We start from the raw sequence: 17310 nt of genomic DNA, 5'->3' as shown, positions 1-17310 counted from the left end.
CTAGTTTATTCATATATTTATTTAATGTAGGTAAAACATATAACTTGCTTTCTTGTAACTTTTTCTAACTTGGCTCACAGTTGAGTGGAATTGGAAATGTTGCTTTTGTGCTTTTTGTGTTTTTGGGGCCTTTTGAGGGGGTTCGGGACTGGCCGGGGGGCAAATTAAAACAATACGAAAAACGAATTGTATAGTTTCTTGATACCGGTGGTCTCGCGCTGACGATGGCTTCGAAGTAGGGTATTCTCGATTTTTAACAGCATCTTGGTCCGGAGGTACATATAGCTCGATTGCGACTGATATTCATTAGACATGCGTTGCAGTCGTATTTCAGATTTCTCCATTTATCGCTGAATTGGTTAGCCCGTGTTGCAAGCTTAAGTGTCTTGGGTTGGTTCTACGGTACAGGTCTCACTCGCTGTGGTGAAACTTGTCACTGGCTGCGGCGACTTCTAGCTCTTTGTGCTGGTTGTTTGGACCACTGTCAGATGGCGACGGACATTATATAGCAGTTGTTTACGCTGAAATCGAATATATATGTGTGTATATTTTCACTGATAACAACTTCGCTTGCTTTCCTTCTGCAGTTGGGGTTCTCTATTGAGTTTGGTTTCGACTGATTTCGCTGTTTGTTTGGTCACTGTCAGATATTCGACATTCCAATTGGGCACTTGTGGGGGTTCGCTTCCAAAAAATTGGATTTGCAACGGTGATTATGTAACTTTATTCGTAATACACTGTCAGAAGGCTGACATTATTTCGATCGTATTAGCACTAGAATCTGATAGCGATTGTAGGGGTGGTTTCCTAGACTTTTTGCGATTTAACGATTGGATTTGGGCACAACTACTCGGTTTGCTCGACGATTTAGCTCTGGCTTGCACTGACTTTGCGACTTTACTGTGAAGTTGATTCGCTGGATTTGGTTTCTCTCTTATTTTTTTGTTTAGTATAGGTGTTATCGCGAACTTTACGTTTGTGTTGGGGTGTTATATATCAAGCGGGCGAGATGCCAGTTTCTTGGATCGTCACTTTTTATTGGGGCCTAATTTTTGCGGTGACTGCAAACAGGTTTTTTTCGGGGCTAATTATTCACAAATGCTCTCGGCTTTCATTAGACAAATTAGGCTGTTTTTGCAGCGACTTTAGTTTGTTTCACACGATTTAGCACTGTATTTACGACGAAGCGAAACGGAACGTTTTTTATCTGTGGATTCTGTTTCGCGATAACGATAACGGTACGATTCGGTGGGTGGTGATAACTTTTTCTGCCAATTCAATGGGTTATGGTTATATTTTACAGTTTTGGGTTTTCTTATTTTTGTGGCCGGACTAACTTGCGAGCGTGCTAGAGGAGCACTTTTAATCCGACGAAGCGAGGCTTCGAAAAGCCCAAAGAGACGAGCATTTTGTGCGGCAGAACCTTGGTCGAGCGGCAGCCAACGCGGACACGAGGTTAAAATATCAATGAGTTGTGTGAATTTTCGCCGTTAGCGGGAAACTACAGATACACCAGTTTCGGAATCAAAAAAGTACGAAAAAAGTCAAGAAACACAGAGCGTTCCAATCAAGACGACGTCGCCGTTACAAACACAAGCAAAGATCGCGGTTCGCGGATCGCAGACGAGTGCGGCAATAACAACAAGTACTTGCGATTACGGAGGCGGAACGGGAGCAACTACGCTCACATTCACACTTTTCGGAATAATGCCGACCCGAAGATTCAGATGCTGACAGCAAATTGATGCGGATGCTGCTGCTGCGCTGCTTTTCCTCTGCCGCCTGCTATCACTCTAATTGATTGTGGCAACAACAAAAGTGGCCGTTGTCTTCGTATTCATTGGAGTGCACACAGACACATGGACCACCTCTCTCTCCGGCAATTGAAAGGGCTTTGTATTGTTGTTGATGCTGGTGTTGTTGTTGTTGCTGCTGTTTTCGCTGCTACTGCTGCTGCTGCTGCACTTGTTGCTCGACGTTCCGTTACTCTCAGTTCGAGTCCCAGCTGTTTTGCACGTTCTTTTGTGTGGCTGCGTTTCGCGGTGAATGGCAAGAAGCGGACTGCTACTACACAATAACAAGTTAATTAATTGAAGTTGTCGCTGTGCGGTTGGGGGGACTGTTTTCCTCAATTTGTTTGGCTATTTGTTGCTCCTGCAATTGAATTCAATCTTTCGCTGGCATTTGTGTATATCAATTAGTATTGTATTCCTTTTCGATTTAAGGCTGCGCGCGTCGATGACGTATTTGAATTTTGGCACGCACACTCAAAGACGCAAAGGCGAAAAGACCGAGATGAAAAAAGATTTCGGGGTCTCGCTTGTTACGCGCTTAGTAAGCTTTTCCGCTCGCTATAAACACTAGAAAAAGCGTCAACGTGTTAAAATTTTCTGCTGCCGTTGTTGTTGCTTTGCTGACGATGATGCTGTTGTTGTTGTTGTTGCTGTTGCTGTTGCTCTTTCAGATTAGTTTACACTCCCGCACTAAATCGCTGAACATGTGTTTTAACGCCGATGGTACGAAAAATACTGATTTGGTGAGCGAACGTCACAAAGCTAATATTAAAATAAATACACTAGCCCGTTATGTTTCTCTCTCTCTTTGCTCTCTCACTCTCGCTCCAAAAGAGCGTGGCGGTCGACCCGCAAATACAAATACCAATACCAAAGCCCCACTGTAAGGGTCATTCTGTGCACGTGTGTGTGTGCGTGCGTCTTTGTGGAATGCAAGTGAAACAAAGGCAAGGCTAATTTGCCGTGGCACGCACTATCCAGGCCAACTTATCTATTCACATTCCCGAAACACGTATCCTTCCAGGTGATTGTTTCATAGGCTGACTTGCATTTGTTGCTCTCTCACAAGACAAGGCGACAAAAATCTTAATGATATTTATCAACAAGAACAGCTGTTGCCATTAGTCGCTGCCCCAAAGAGCACATTTCTTTTTTGTGTGGGCGTTCTTCTCTTCAGAGTGGCTCAGGGCGTCGATCTGTCGTTAGGGTGGACCTCTTCAGACTTGTAAAAATTATTACGGATCTGCGGAACTAACTCAACTTATATGTAAATTAATACAAACATTAAATAATATTATTAATGCTAATAGCCAAATAACTATTGGAAAGAAACTAAATTTATTACATTCCTCCATTCTTTCTTGAACGAATCACATTTATGTCAAAAAAGCTTATTGAATTAGTGTTGCTATCGATTTCATTTAATCTTTTTAGCTTAAGGTCTAGTAACGGTATTCTAATAGCGACTAATTGTTATCATCCGATATCATTCATATCAATCCCTAGATCGACGTGCTAAGCAAGGCCTTAATTGACAAAGCCATGTGCCGACTCGCCAAATTTTTGGGAATTGAACGGCTTTATTATAATTCTTTGTTGTAGTGCTTCCTTTTACAGTTCTTCAATTGAAGGCAATATTAAATATTTCTCAATTGTTTTTAAATTGCCATCAATAACGGGGTCCAAGTGAAATTAATTTATTTTGCACAATGAAAGTCAAGGCGCAATTGGCTGCAATAAAGTGGCGCGCATGGAAAAGACTTATTCATATTGGTTGCATGTTTTTTTTTTTTTTGGGCCTCAATAAGCCAGCATCTGTCGCTTGGGGTTTTTGTAGACAAAAATTAGCGCTATCAATTCCAAAAAATTAGCATCATTTGGCTTAAAAATACTCTTTATGGCCATTGATTAAAACTGTCGGCGGCCATAAAGAAAAGTTAAGCCAAAATTATAAAGCGTAATATGAAGTGAATGGAGCTACAGGTCTGAAAATTAGCACGGAAATTAAATTAGTTAGCATCTAAGCTAGTTCGGGGTTAGCGTTTTGAATCGGTCCAGAAGCGTTTGACAGCGTCAGCCTCAGATTATAAAATACTTGACCAAATTAAACAGAAAACCAATAATTATATCCAAGGTACTAAGCCCTATTAAGTTAAGCTTTAACTTAAAATATAGTTTTAATCTAAATAAATTTGAAACACTCCGATCGCATATATTATTATATAGTCATATTGAAAATATGGAGTGGTTTAAAAATAAATACAAGAATTCATTTTCTTCATAAAAAAGCATGCAATTAATTAACGCAGATAGATAAGTTCGTTCAAAAAATTGTTGCCCTTACAGTTCATAGCTATAAACAGTTTTTGTGGCGGAGTCCCCCCACTATTTGCTTTTTGTTTAAAGCCTTATTTATCTATCTGCACTTGGCCATACTGCAAAAGTTCAAAACCGGAGCTAGTAACTTTGGTTCGGTTAATGCAAAACGTTCTACCACAAAAATATTACAACTGTGTTCTATCGTAACTAGTAATATAAGTTTAACTTTATAATTTAAGTATGTGTTTTACAAACGCCATAAACTTTCGTTCCGTGTGAACCTATCGTTCTTCGATGACAGAAGGCGCGATTTGTCTGAACCTATCGACGTCCATCGATACCAAAGTTTGTTTATCATTGTTATTCGGCACTTTGACCATCAACATGAGCTCCATCAAGGTAAGTATATGTGATTCGGGTCAGGAAACTTGCTTCCATGTTAATGTGCAGATCGAATTTGCAGTGCAGATGCGAAGAGGTGACGAATCCTATGCCGGTGCCCTCCGTTCGGCGCTGGATGGGGTAGGCCAGGTCGAAATTGACGCCCAGGAAGGTCGGGTGATAATCCAGACCCAACGACCTTGGTCAGAGATTCAGGACAAGATAGAAGCCACAGGTGTCCGGGCCGTACTCTCCGGATTCGGCGGCCAGTCGGCGGTAGCCCTCATTAACACAACAGGAAGTGTAGTGGACAAGACTCCAATCCAAGGAGTTGTGCGGTTTACCACCATTACCGCAGACAAGGAGCCTGGAGTGGTGGTGGATGGCGTTGTGGACGGTCTATCGCCTGGACTGCACGGATTACACATTCACGAGAGTGGTGACACTTCCGCAGGTTGCTCGTCGGTCGGAGATCACTACAATCCCCGCCAGTCGCCACATGGAAGCCCTGCAGGCGCGGCAGAGGAGCGGCACGCCGGAGACCTGGGCAACATTCGAGCGGATGAAAACGGCAGGGCCACCTTTAGATTTGTGGATCCAGTGCTAGAGGTCTGGGACATAATCGGGAGGGCTGTCGTCCTAACAGCCAACGCCGATGACCTGGGACGCGGGGGCAATGATCAGAGCCTGATTGACGGCAACTCTGGGGAAAGGTATGTAAATATGCCACACTTTTGGATTGATCATTGATTTGTATAACTCTTTTCCCACTAGAATTGCGTGTGGTATAATTGCTCGTTCGGCGGGCATCCTGGAAAACTTTAAGAGAATCTGTGCATGCGATGGGGTCACCCTATGGGATGAACGCAATAAGCCACTGGCTGGCAAGGAGCGATCACAAAAGCTGTAAACTTGTTTCCATATTTGACCTTGTAAATAAAATTATCTTATCTTTAGGTGTCTCTTTCAACATGTTCTAGAAATTTCTGTCGACAAAGTCCATAGAACATCCATTCTCGTTCGGTAATTAAAATTAGAATACTAAAAACCACATTCGCAGCAGTTGATTTTAATGTTTTTAAAGTTTTATTTAAAATATTTCTTTGCTGTTTTTCTTTTTGTATTTCTTAGTTAAAATTAATTTGCTTTTTAATTATTATTATCTGTTTTGCTTTGCCAATAACTGCCAGATTTGTGTGATGTTCGTGTAAAGTGGTGGTTAACTACAATTGGTTTTTGCGGGGCGTTAAAACCGAAGAACATACAGACACTTGTTGTACGTGATAATAATAATAATAATGAATAATATTCGAAATGCCTATTGCATTTGACATTAATAGATATATGTGTATATATTAATTTGATTCCTCCGTTAACACTACGGCGCATGCCCCGATCCCTAACCCACATCCGTGGGGTCAGGTGAACGACGGCATGCACGCTTTATATGTAAATAAGTGGTAAAAAATATGTAAACTGTATATGCGTAGGTCCTAATGCTTATTTACTGCGTTTGCCGGGCGTATTTACATATCTGTTGGCCTTTTGTACTCTACGTGCTTTCTTCGCCTCCTCCGGCTCTTCAAGAGCCTCCGATCCGGGCGCCGCATTGTCCGTTGTCGCAGCCACCCCCTGATTCTGGGACACAGGACTGACAATCACGCCGCCGCGCTGATGATTGCCATAAAACAGTTTTGGGGAGTAACCTCCCGCAGCTTTGGCAGCTCCTGCATTTCCGGTGGCCATCGGCTGCGATTGGGACTGGGCAACCTCAGCTGCCTTTGAGGTGGACGCTATGGCATTGGACTGGCTATCTGATGGCATCTTGCGCTTAAGATTCTTGGCTGCGGTGCTCACGGCTAGCAGCTTGGCCGTGGTGGACTCATCCGGCGAGGCAAACTCCTTTAGCTCGCCCACACTAACATCGCTCTCGGCATCCACATCTTCGTTGATGATAATAAAGTGCTCGGGATCCACACCCTGGTTGACCAGCGCTTGAAAATCCTCAGGCGGCACCACGGGCGCCACCTTTTGATTGCACGAACTGCATACGGCAGGGATGGCCGGACTCTTCGAACGCCAGAACTGCAGCTCTGTCTTGCACTTGTTGAGCTCCTGCAAGAAAAATAAATCAATGCCAATCAATAGAATGCCGAGCCTCGACTCACCTGCAAAAGGGTGGAGAACTTGCGAGACATCTCCTCGTTCTTCTTGTCGTTTTCGTCCAGACGATTGGCATACTCCAGCGTCTGCTTCTGCTGCTCCGAAATGAGATTTGATTGCTCAGCCAGCTGCTTGCTCTGCTCGGCGGCCTTGCGCTTGCAGGTGCGAAGCTCGGTGCGCAGCACCGATAGCTGGTTATTGTACATCTTCATGCCCTGCTTGATCTTGCGGATGCCCTTGCGGAGCACCATGTGGTTCTGAGGCGGCGAGTTGCTGGCGCTGTCTTCGAGATCTGAACTGATGGCAAGCGTGGCTGTTGGTTTGGAAATGCTGCTTAGTTTGTTTTCGCCCCTAGGAAAGATCAAAGCACTTACGTCGCTTAGTTGTGGTGGGCAGCGTATAGAAGTCCTTGTTGAAATACGCCAGCCCCGGTAACGTGGCCTCGATGCGGTCCTTAAAGTATTCCATGGCCATAGTGGAGAGATCGAAGAGCTCGTCGGTAACCCGATAAGGTCGCTGCAGCCTGGGCGTAATACTGATATAATTGAGAATCGCCTGGACTTCGTCTAGTATCTGGAAATGAACAACCTTCTTATTAGCGCTTGTAGGGTTCAGGTATGTTATTCACTGCACTTACGGCGCCCGGAAAGAAGCAACAGTGGCCCCGCTCGATGTGCTTGCCCATGGACATCTGGAGCAGGGATAGACGCATGTAGCATGTCTCGATGATGTCGCACTCGCAGGCCAACGGATGATTGCGACGGTGGGATTCCCGGCGCGGCATGCTGGCCTTGATCGCCTGGAAGCGGCTCAACGTGGTCTTGATCTGCTTGGAGAAGGCTGTGTTCAGCATGGCCATGCAAATGTCGTTCATGCGGTGCGACACCTGCGAGTATGCATATCCGGGATTCAAGTTAATAGGGGGTAGTAAAACAGCTAAAAATGTGTCGTGCTTTGGGCTAAGCTAAGCTCAGATTCCGACTTCTTTTTTCGGCTGCTGTGCCCGCATTCATCCACGAGCTAGTGGTTCTGCCTGTTATTAAATTATATCAGATTACATTTGTCTCCGCTACCTACGACAAATAACCGTGCATACATACACAACGAATTGTGGATGGGAGACGCGGGTGCAGGCAAAAAATGCCAACGAGAAACAAACAACGAAGTGTAGTTACCCTCTGAACCTTGAACTAAAGCTGTTATTAGAAAGTATTCCTGGAATTGTTTTTAACCTATTCTGTCTTGATTTTAAAAGTGTGATATTTCTATAATTGGTATATTTTGTTTGATAAGTAGAATGAATATAAGATATTCATAAATGTTTATCTCTTTATTTGAAAGTGTATAATCCTTCAACTGGCTGGTTCTATATTCACTTTAATGCTTTCTGTGTAGAGCAAGTTGTTTATTTAAAAAAAGTTAATGAACACATCCATTACATTGCGTTTTTAAAGCCGCTAAATCTACAAAATTTAATACATTTGCTCATACCCCCAACCGAAGCCAAGATTCCAAGTGCTTCGCTAAAAATAAGCATTCGCAAATGCATGTGCCCTCGTGACAAAGTTTTAATTGCCTCCTGCCAAGGGAAATCCGAAATCCGTTGAGGAAAGTGCAACGCATGGCGCAAAATAATGCTCATAACAGCAGAGCGGCAGAATACACCTTATACATATCAGAAGAGGCATACAAGTGCAGGTAGTTTGTTGGTTGGATAACCCAGCCGTACCACGCTTGCACTTGGGCAAATTGCTTTTTATTGATTTAATAGCCAGCGCTTTGGGTGGAACAGAGGGGCAGCAGTGCACTTACCAATCTGAGATTTGAAACTTTCTTGTAGTCCACGTAGGTGAGGATCTTCTCAATCAGCTCGTTGGGGAGATCGTACAGGCTGAGTGCGCTGGTGGTGGCGGTGGCAGTCGGTGGACGCTGCCGTTGCATCTGCATGGTGTACGAGTGGTGGCGAGTCACCGCGCTGGGGGACTCGGCCAGGCTGCCCGCCGAGACGACGCGATAAGAACTATGGGCCTGGTGACCCTGATAGCTGGTGGTTCGCCGCAGGACGGAGGAACGGTTTGCTGTGGACTCGGGGGGCTCTTGTACTCCAGTTCCCGATCCGGATGCCACTGCTGATCCGGAAGCTATTCCCGGTCCAGATGCAGATCCCGAACCCGCACCACCGAACGGCGAAACCCCCTCCGAAGCGGACGTACCGCCTCCACTGCACATTTGGCGGGTGGACACCATTTCCTTCTGCTTCCAGTGGCGTTTCGGTGCTAAATGGACAGAATTCGTTTGCAGCAGCGTTTTGAAGTTGCTGCAATAGCGGAACACACACAGAAAACAACGTATATACTTATTAATTCGACTATATGCATATATATGTAGCGTCTCTATGCTGTTTTTTCTCCCCCCTTTCGAAATTTCTTTAACATTTTGTGCTACGCACTTTGCGACTCGATTTCGAGATGGCTTCGTACCCGTTTTAGTAAATGGAACTAGTGCGATTGCATTGTTTTTGGCCGCGCTTCACCGTGGTCCAATATGTCTAGTTCTTTGAGACGCAGTTTAACCACACTGACTTCCACTTTAACGCAGTTTTTCACAATTAAAACTACATACACAATCCGTGGCAAAAAAAAGTCAAAGTGGCTAGGGCTGCAAGCGCATTGATGGCACCGACAATCGATTGCGCCGATAGTTTGCAAGCAGTGAAGTTGCTGCAGAAACATCGATTATTATAGGCCGGTTCCACTGAAACAATGCTGTTCCAACTGCGCCCAGCTAACCATTTCAAAAATGAATTCTTTTTTTCTTAACCCAAACTGAAATTCAAGCTCAATTCCCACATACCACTGAACAAATAGAAAACAAATGGTAAATAAATTGTGCCAACAGGTGTTTGAATATGTATTTAGCACGTCGTTACAAATAGATCATTGCTTCGTTCGATAACAATACTCGAAAAACAGTTTGCAGATAGAATTTGTTCCTTTGACTGGGTAATTTGTCTAAATACTTTAACATTTAATTTAGTTGGGCTGAAGAACCAACAATTACGATAACATACGAAACGTTTTCCGCTAATAGGTCGCCAGACTCTTCGGAACGGCTGCAATGTAGAATGAACTATTAACGTTATTCAGTATTCGAGATTCAAAATTCAAGAATACACGATATTTGGGAAAATCATAAGAAAGAATCGACTGTCGAGCAATATAAATAAGTTATGTATTTGTGCGTTTTTTATGCGTCTGTAGATGATGAAATACTTTCGTATGTGCTGCTGTCATGGGCCTCTTCGTCTGATCTTGGTCAAAACCATAAAACGGATCGGATGCGGTGCCAAAACAACTTAAAAAGCGAACACAGAGACTGATTCGAGGGTGCGGATAGGTGGACATTGATGCTTCGATGCAGCGATGGTGGTGGTAAGCGGAAGTGGGGATCAGAGTCCGGATCCGAGTCCGCTTAGGCGACGGCGTCGGTGTCACACTCCTCCTCGACGGTGATGTACATACCCTCCTCCTCGTAGGCGGAATCGTGCTTGGCCAGGATGCGCAGCAGGGGACGCAGGCGCAGCCACCACTGCTTCTTCGGGATGCGTTGACTGGAAGAAGAGTGGGTTATGTGGGTTTGTGGTGGCCATCGGGTTAGACTTACTCGAAGTTCGTCTCGGCAATGAGGTCGACCAGTGGTGAGAAGCGGTACTGCCGCGACACGATTCCCAGCAGCGTGGCGGTGTCCGGGGACTTGCAGTTGACCACTCCGTTGGCGTCTATGTTCGCCTTGATCTGGGTGGCCAGCCAGTCGACACACTTAGCGGCCATTTTGGTGCCCATGTTGCGGTCGAAGGGAGTGGGTGAGCCGCCCTGCTGCATGTGGCCCAGGATGTTCATCCGGCAGGTGAAGAGGCCCTTGCCCTCCTCCGAGTACAGGCGGTAAATGAAGTCCGTGCTGTAGTTCTCGCTAGCCTTCTCGTTTCGCAGGATCAGACCGCGGGAGACGCCCTCGGCCATCTTGGAGGCCATGTGGTAGACATCCTGCTGCAGGTCCTTGATGGAGAACTTCTCCTCGTAGATGTAGGCGGCATCAGCTCCACCGGCCAAACCGGCCAGTGTGGCCAAATAGCCACAGTAGCCACCCATCGTCTCGATGACGAACACTCGGCGCTTGGTGCCCTGGGCGGACTGACGGATACGGTCGCAAATCTCCGTAATCTCATTTAAACCGGTGTCACATCCCAGTGAAAACTCTGTGCCGGGCACATTGTTCGAGATCGTCGATGGAATAACCACAATGGGGATGCAGAACTGCGGGTAGTTGTCCCGCTGATCGGCGATCTGTCCGGCGGCATGGTAACTCTCAAAGCCACCGATGATCAGGAGACCCTGGATCTTGAACTCCTTGAGACGAGCAGCGATCTCCTTGAACTTGCCCTCAGGCAGTGTGCGTTTAGTGCCCAAGTAGGCGCCACCCTGACCAACCCATCCTGAGACATCGGACCTGAAATTGCATTGCGTTAAGCACAGATTCAGAGTGATCCCTTGTCGGATTACTTACCAGCCCAGCTCGCGGACATTTCCGGCAATCAGGCCCTCGACACCGTCGTTGATTCCATATACCACATCACCGCGGTAGATGGCATTGCGCACGAAGCTGCGCACAGCGGCATTCATACCGCAAGCCGGAGCACCAATGTGCATCACAGCTAGGCGGTAACCCTCGATTCCCTTGCCATCGGCGTCGAAGTTCTCCTTGGGCGGCTTCAAGCGCGTCAGCATCTTGTAGGTCTCCAGATTCCGCTCGAAGGAGCGTCCGCGCAGTTTGACGGCATCCGCCCAGCGTTTCTCCGCCATGGCTTTGGCCACAGCCTGGGTGCGCTCCACGCACTCCATCAGCGGAACGCGAACCGCCTGGTTGCCGTCCAGAGAGATGACCACTGGCACCGAGTCCTTGGTGGCCTCCATCAGGGCCAAAGTGGCCTCAGCTCCCATGCGGCAAGCCTGTGCGGGGAAGAAGCATTAACTCTCAAGTCAAAAATAGTTGAACCATATCTTAAAAAGTATATCTTATTTTGGTAACTTTAGTGTTTCAAATCAGATTTACAGCGCTTCTTAATAAACGCGTTTAAAAGTATTCTACAATATACTATGGGGAATGAAAAAGTAGCTAGCTTTGTAAATGACTAAAAATTAAATTTGTAGGTCATCTTCGGATAAATACTCACCAAAATACGATCGAAGGCACTGGGATTGCCACCGCGCTGCACGTGACCCAAGACAGTGATGCGGGCATCGTGCTTCAGACGCTCGTCGATCACCTTCTTTACATCCTCGGCTGTGATGGGATGACCCTCGCGATCCATGGCTCCCTCGGCCACGATCACGATGTTCAGACGCTGGCCAGCAGATCGCTCCTGTTGGTCAATGGTGAAGGGATTCAGTTAGGTATACATGTATGCAAGATGCTTATCGTGGATGATACAGAAACTACAAAAGCACAAACGAATTATGAAGAGGCATGATGAGTAGACATCATCATAACAAAAAAATGTAGTTTACATATGCTTTGCTTTACGATGTTGAAAGAGTGTGTCACCTTATGTGTATAAGCAAGCGAATGAGTGCAGTGCGTTTCATAAAGTTAACTCGATTTATTCTGCGATATTTATGTATTTCAGTTTGAATCATTAAAACGTTCTTTTCAATGTATTTAAGTATTGAAATCAGTTTCGAAACTTTGAAATGCACTACAGCTGAATAGGTGTTTTGAAATATGAAGAATGGACGCACAAGTCAAAGTCGATGAATAAAACATTGATGAAGATTTACAGATCGATTAAACGAGGATGGACGTTAGTGGATTTGGGAAAGTTAGTAAGGGAACTCAGTGAGATCATCGTGAGTACATAGAACAGAGACCCAAAACCCAAACAAGTAAATCAAATAGCTGTTAAAGCTGTTTATCGCCATGGAAATTTCGGCACATCGAATAGGCCAAGAACAATTCAAAAATTTGACAAAAGAGTAACTAGAAATTAATTGGATAGCGAAGGACTCTGGACCTGACCTGGTGGAGCTTGACACAGATCTCGTCCTTCCAATTGACTGACACCGGCTCCTCGGGTATGAACATAAAATCAGCCTCTGTGGCTATGGCTGCCGATATGGCTAAGTAACTAAAAAACAAGAGATTAAGTACAAAAATAATAGATGGTTCACAAATGTCGGGGAGATAATTATCCGGGGGATTGGGAGTATCTGGGGTAAACTTAAGATTAGTTACAATATGATTTTGGTATGCTGGTACAGACAACAACTGTGTGTAATTCATTCCGTATCTCCGGTTTGTGTTTAAAGATACATTCGTGTGCAGTAAGCAGAAAATAAGAACAAGCTTTGTATGGCAAGTGTCGCTCTTAAAATGTGTCTTTAAAAAAATGGTGTACTTAGAAGTACATGTGTACTACTTAAGCATCAAGCAACGACAACTGCACTGAAGTATAAAACTCTATCTAAAACAGGAATATTATCTCGACAGCTAACTTGTTATTAAAAAATTAAATTACAACTATATCAATAAGATTAATATTCTAAAATCCTATACAAGCTGTCGAGAACATATTTCCGATGCTGTTGCGACTTTTCGCAATGCTGATAGAATGGAAATGGAGCTGCATCTTGCCTGGGCCAGCTGTGAGCAGAGCCTGTCTGGCCAATCGACCTTGGGCGGCATTTCGGGAATGAATATGAAATCCGCCTCGCACGCCAGTCCGCCCACAAGAGCTAAATAGCTGTAAAAATATATATTACAAAATATTAGTCAAAAGGGGGATGGGATTTTGGAGGAGATGAAGATCGATCGACATAGTACTGCGGCCATAGAAACAGAAATGTGCGAAATGAGTCGACGACATTCAACAGATTTCCGTTTTGGGCTTGCCTGTTCCAATTTAAGGACAAGTCGATCGGGCCAATCGGCCTGCGGAGGAGACTCGGGCAGAAAGACGTAGTCTGCCTCGGAGATAATGCCAGCTACCACCGAAAGATAGCTAGAGATAGTCGTTCCAGGCATTAGCTAAAATCCCAATTAATCACTGACACTTAGGCTAATACAGAGGCAGCCCAACTTTGCTCGCAAATATCCGCTCAGAGATCAACTTACCCGCAATGACGACCCATGACCTCCATGATGAAGGTGCGCTGATGGGAGTAGGCGGTACTGGAGATGGCATCGATGGCCTCGATGATGCGATGCAGTGCCGTATCCGTGCCGATGGTCATGTCCGTGCCGCAAAAATCGTTGTCGATGGAGCCCACCTACAAAAAGATTCAGCCATAAGTAAATATATCCAAGGAGAAATCTGTGTTGCATACCAATCCAACGATGTGCAGGACATTGAACTTCTCCTGCTGCTCGGTGGTAATGGTCTTGTTCTTGACCAGCTCGTCCAGCAGGCTGGACCACTCCTGACGGAACAGATTGGCGCCCGTGAGGGAGCCATCGCCTCCAATGACCACCAGATTGGTGATTCCTCGCTGAATCAGGTTGTTAGCGGCTTTCAAGCGACCCTGACGCTCACGGAAGTCCTGGCAACGGGCGGAGCCAATGATGGTGCCACCGCGATGGATAATGGATGAGACTGAGGCCCAGTTGGCTTCCTGGATGCAGTCGCCTCCATCCACCATGCCCTGGTAGCCTTCACGGATGAAGTAGACCTTGCCGGAGATAAACACGAAACAATTGTAGATATGGTGTAAACCAGAATAGAGTTTGGTATCTTCATGGCGCATGACATCATTAACACAATTAAAAATGAATCACCGAATTCGAGTGTAAATTAATTTCATTTCATTTTCACTCTTCCAAAAACGTAATATTTTAATTGGAAGCATTAAAGAACAGACAATAGAAATATAATTATACATTTTAATAACCTTAAAAAAATATATATATACTTTTCTGTATATCTTTTATAACCTTTCCTGAATAAGTTTAAGTTTTAAACATCAAAACATTTGCATATTCAAAATACCGTTACAGGTAATTACAATGTAATCGATGTTAAATCGATACTTTTTAAGCAACTCACATAACCAATAATTCAAATTTTATAACGCTCTTAATTTGAAAAGTGAAAAAATAACATAAACAATAATGATGCCAAGGCACTTGTAGATTAAAAACAAAGGTTAGGTTACTTGAACTGATTAGGAAACATTTGAACAGAAATTTGTTTAGCATACTCATGATATATTAATTAATTTGGTTCAATTTATAGAACATATCAAGCGATGTCATGCAAACCGTGGCAATAACTCTACTTTTATTGACCCCCAAGAAATTGAAATCAAATGAATAGATTTTAATCAATTTAAATTGGCTAGCAATTGACACATTTTTTGCATATTTTCGAGGGCCCAACAGCCAGAAGTTCCCTACTACATTAAAGAACTCATTTAAATATACCGAATAGAAACCAAGAGCGACAACAAAAAACGAAACAAATTAGCCGAAATCGAAATCGCATGTGAGGGGCCCGAAAATAAACCCAATGTCAATGTGCATGTACACATATATTCTTGAATTTCTTTTCGCACCGATTGGAGATTATCTAACTGGCTTTGCGGCCCAATAGTCGCGGTTCAACGGCTGCTGATAAGCAAATTACCAGGTGTTTTACGTAAATTTCTGGGTTCACATGGGTTTGTTGCCTGTGCTCGGGGGTTGGGGTCACCGGACGCGATGCTGCGTGGGCGGAAAGTACTTGACAGAGGTCACCAACTTACCTTGCAGCCCAAATAGATGGCCATACGCACACAGGCTCGCACGGCGGCATTCATGCCCTGGGAATCCCCGCCGCTGGTGAAGACCGCCAGTCCTTTGTCCTTCTGCGAGCCGCGGGCCAGGAATCGTTGATTAATCTCGGAATTCATTTTTCAATCTTTTGCACTATATGTAAATCTAACTGGGATCGTAACGGATATCGCACAATGCACACACTATGAACCACTATTGTACTCGGTAGGGAGTTTCCCTGTTCTGCAACTATGCGAGCTGCGCCGCTGGAGCTGGGTTATATCCAAGTGGGCTATAAATACTACTACTGCTCCTTGCCGTGGCTTTTCAGTTACTAGCAATATGTACGCTCGCAGGCGGTATTCACAAGTTTCGCTTTTGCTTTTGACGTTTCAAGGTGACCTTCAGGCCAGAGACGCATACACAACACACACGGACACACGCACACAACCACGGGCTTTCTGTAAGTGCGTACTGATGCAATGCAAACTTCGGATGGCTAAATCCGCCCAAGAGTTCGCTCAAGCGCGATTGCCCTAACTTCGTTTGATTTAGGTCGAAAATCTGATGATTCTGTCTGTTATGAACGGACTTTTCGCGACTAGCAACGAGCGGAAAATAGTGTTTAACCAATTTGTTTACGTTCGACCCACAATCGTTCAGCTGTTGATCAGCTGGTTATCACTGGGCGAGTAAAAGCTTTCGCGAGCTTTTACTCGCGAGGAATGGGGAAATTCGGGAGCGGTCATCGGTAGTGTGTGGGTGCGATAGCCGTTATCGTTATCGTTGATATAAGCCGTTATTCTGATATTCAAAACCGGAAAATACAACCTCAGATTGGAAAATTAAACGCCAATTATTATGCTATATGTGAGTATCTTAAGTATTAAACTGATCTACTCTATCTACTATCCGCGTAAAGTAACGAAATGTAACGGCTTTTATGGGTGAATATTAGAGCTAGTTTAAATGCGTAATTATTCGAAAACTGTAAAAAGCGAGAAAAACTTACAAAAGGCTTGACTGGATGTACAAAATCAATAACATCCTGCATGGTTCTTAAACACTTTCGCAGCTCATCCACCGTTTTGCCACATTTCTTTTTTGGAGCACGCTTTTTCTTTTTCATAACATTTTTTTCAGAATAGTTCTCAGCATTGAGAAATCCGCTGTGCAGATTGTTTATTGGTTTTCCACATCGTTGCGCAGACTTGTCATTCTTTTTGTTTTTATCACCAGGACTGTCATTCTTTTTATCACCAGAATCACTGCGCAACTTTATAACATGTCGTTTGCAATTAAATTTTACACTTAAAAGAGTACTTCCTCTAAGCATATAAAAGGAAGAAGTGTTATTATATAAAGTAAAACTATATAAGCACATACGAAATATCTCGAGGACAACACAAATGAAGACTTCGTGTGCATTGGATGCCGATGTTTGGAAATGTGAGCTAAAGTAAAACAAAGTCTTATAAATTGATAAGATTTAAATTCAATTTTTACCTTTTGCCTAATCGGAGGTGTTTTGTTTGAGATTTCTAATCGAAATGTTGAAGGCCCATGAAAATGGCGGCATTTAGGTATCCGTCCATTTATTTCCAAAAATCTCCAACCAATCGAAAAGCTTATAAGTGGGTATAGTGAATAAATCAAATTCAGACAGCAACTTACAAGGGTTTTAATTTGGTAAATACTCGAAATTTTATTGAATGCATGCCAAACCAAATTTTGTTTCTAAATATTGAACATTTTTATTAGATTACCAATTTTTCTCATTTTCTGAACTCAGTTTTTAGTGATTTTTGACATTTTAGCTAATGTTACTACGATCCACAAATATTTGAATAAA

General features: G+C 44.1%; 4 protein-coding genes across 13 annotated transcripts; 1 reads left to right on the top strand and 3 right to left on the bottom strand.

The window, feature by feature from the left end:
• Positions 1-110: 110 nt before the first annotated feature.
• On the bottom strand, positions 111-2572 carry LOC120284436. The gene has a single exon (XM_039292293.2). The coding sequence runs from the start codon at positions 342-344 to the stop codon at positions 165-167; it is 180 nt and encodes a 59-aa protein (XP_039148227.1). The 5' UTR covers positions 345-2572; the 3' UTR covers positions 111-164.
• A 1825-nt stretch (positions 2573-4397) lies between these two features.
• LOC6733825 (copper chaperone for superoxide dismutase) lies at positions 4398-5449 on the top strand. 2 transcript variants are annotated; one of them, XM_002080833.4, is made up of 3 exons: positions 4398-4511; positions 4563-5206; positions 5268-5449. In XM_002080833.4, the coding sequence occupies exons 1-3, from the start codon at positions 4407-4409 to the stop codon at positions 5401-5403; spliced, it is 885 nt and encodes a 294-aa protein (XP_002080869.2). In that variant the 5' UTR covers positions 4398-4406; the 3' UTR covers positions 5404-5449. The 2 variants fall into 2 exon arrangements, with proteins under 2 accessions (XP_002080869.2, XP_016026807.1); XM_016182410.3 differs by having other exon boundaries at positions 4414-4511; positions 4576-5206.
• A 119-nt stretch (positions 5450-5568) lies between these two features.
• On the bottom strand, positions 5569-9361 carry LOC6733824. 3 transcript variants are annotated; one of them, XM_039292287.2, is made up of 6 exons: positions 9279-9361; positions 8469-8973; positions 7294-7542; positions 7031-7229; positions 6662-6969; positions 5569-6608 (listed from the first exon to the last, which is right to left on the bottom strand). In XM_039292287.2, the coding sequence occupies exons 2-6, from the start codon at positions 8901-8903 to the stop codon at positions 5994-5996; spliced, it is 1806 nt and encodes a 601-aa protein (XP_039148221.1). In that variant the 5' UTR covers positions 8904-8973; positions 9279-9361; the 3' UTR covers positions 5569-5993. The 3 variants fall into 3 exon arrangements, with proteins under 3 accessions (XP_039148221.1, XP_016026805.1, XP_016026806.1); XM_016167768.3 differs by having other exon boundaries at positions 9106-9357; XM_016167769.3 differs by having other exon boundaries at positions 9137-9357.
• Positions 9362-9538: 177 nt separating this feature from the next.
• LOC6733823 (ATP-dependent 6-phosphofructokinase) lies at positions 9539-17288 on the bottom strand. 7 transcript variants are annotated; one of them, XM_016167762.3, is made up of 12 exons: positions 17133-17288; positions 16965-17067; positions 16845-16912; positions 16471-16786; positions 15449-15550; positions 14036-14377; positions 13824-13978; positions 13602-13710; positions 11887-12075; positions 11220-11662; positions 10320-11162; positions 9539-10266 (listed from the first exon to the last, which is right to left on the bottom strand). In XM_016167762.3, exons 1-12 carry the CDS (start codon positions 17174-17176, stop codon positions 10128-10130), a joined length of 2853 nt encoding a protein of 950 aa, XP_016026799.1. In that variant the 5' UTR covers positions 17177-17288; the 3' UTR covers positions 9539-10127. The 7 variants fall into 7 exon arrangements, with proteins under 7 accessions (XP_016026799.1, XP_016026798.1, XP_016026803.1 ...); XM_016167761.3 differs by lacking the exon at positions 13602-13710 and adding an exon at positions 13344-13452; XM_016167766.3 differs by having other exon boundaries at positions 16965-17085; positions 17133-17258.
• Between the last annotated feature and the right edge of the window lie 22 nt (positions 17289-17310).

Source organism: Drosophila simulans, chromosome 2R, assembly GCF_016746395.2.
Source record: "Drosophila simulans strain w501 chromosome 2R, Prin_Dsim_3.1, whole genome shotgun sequence".
Classification (NCBI taxonomy): Eukaryota; Metazoa; Arthropoda; class Insecta; order Diptera; family Drosophilidae; genus Drosophila; species Drosophila simulans.
Note: the sequence above shows the minus strand (reverse complement) of the source record. Positions and strands in the feature narration are given on the sequence as shown.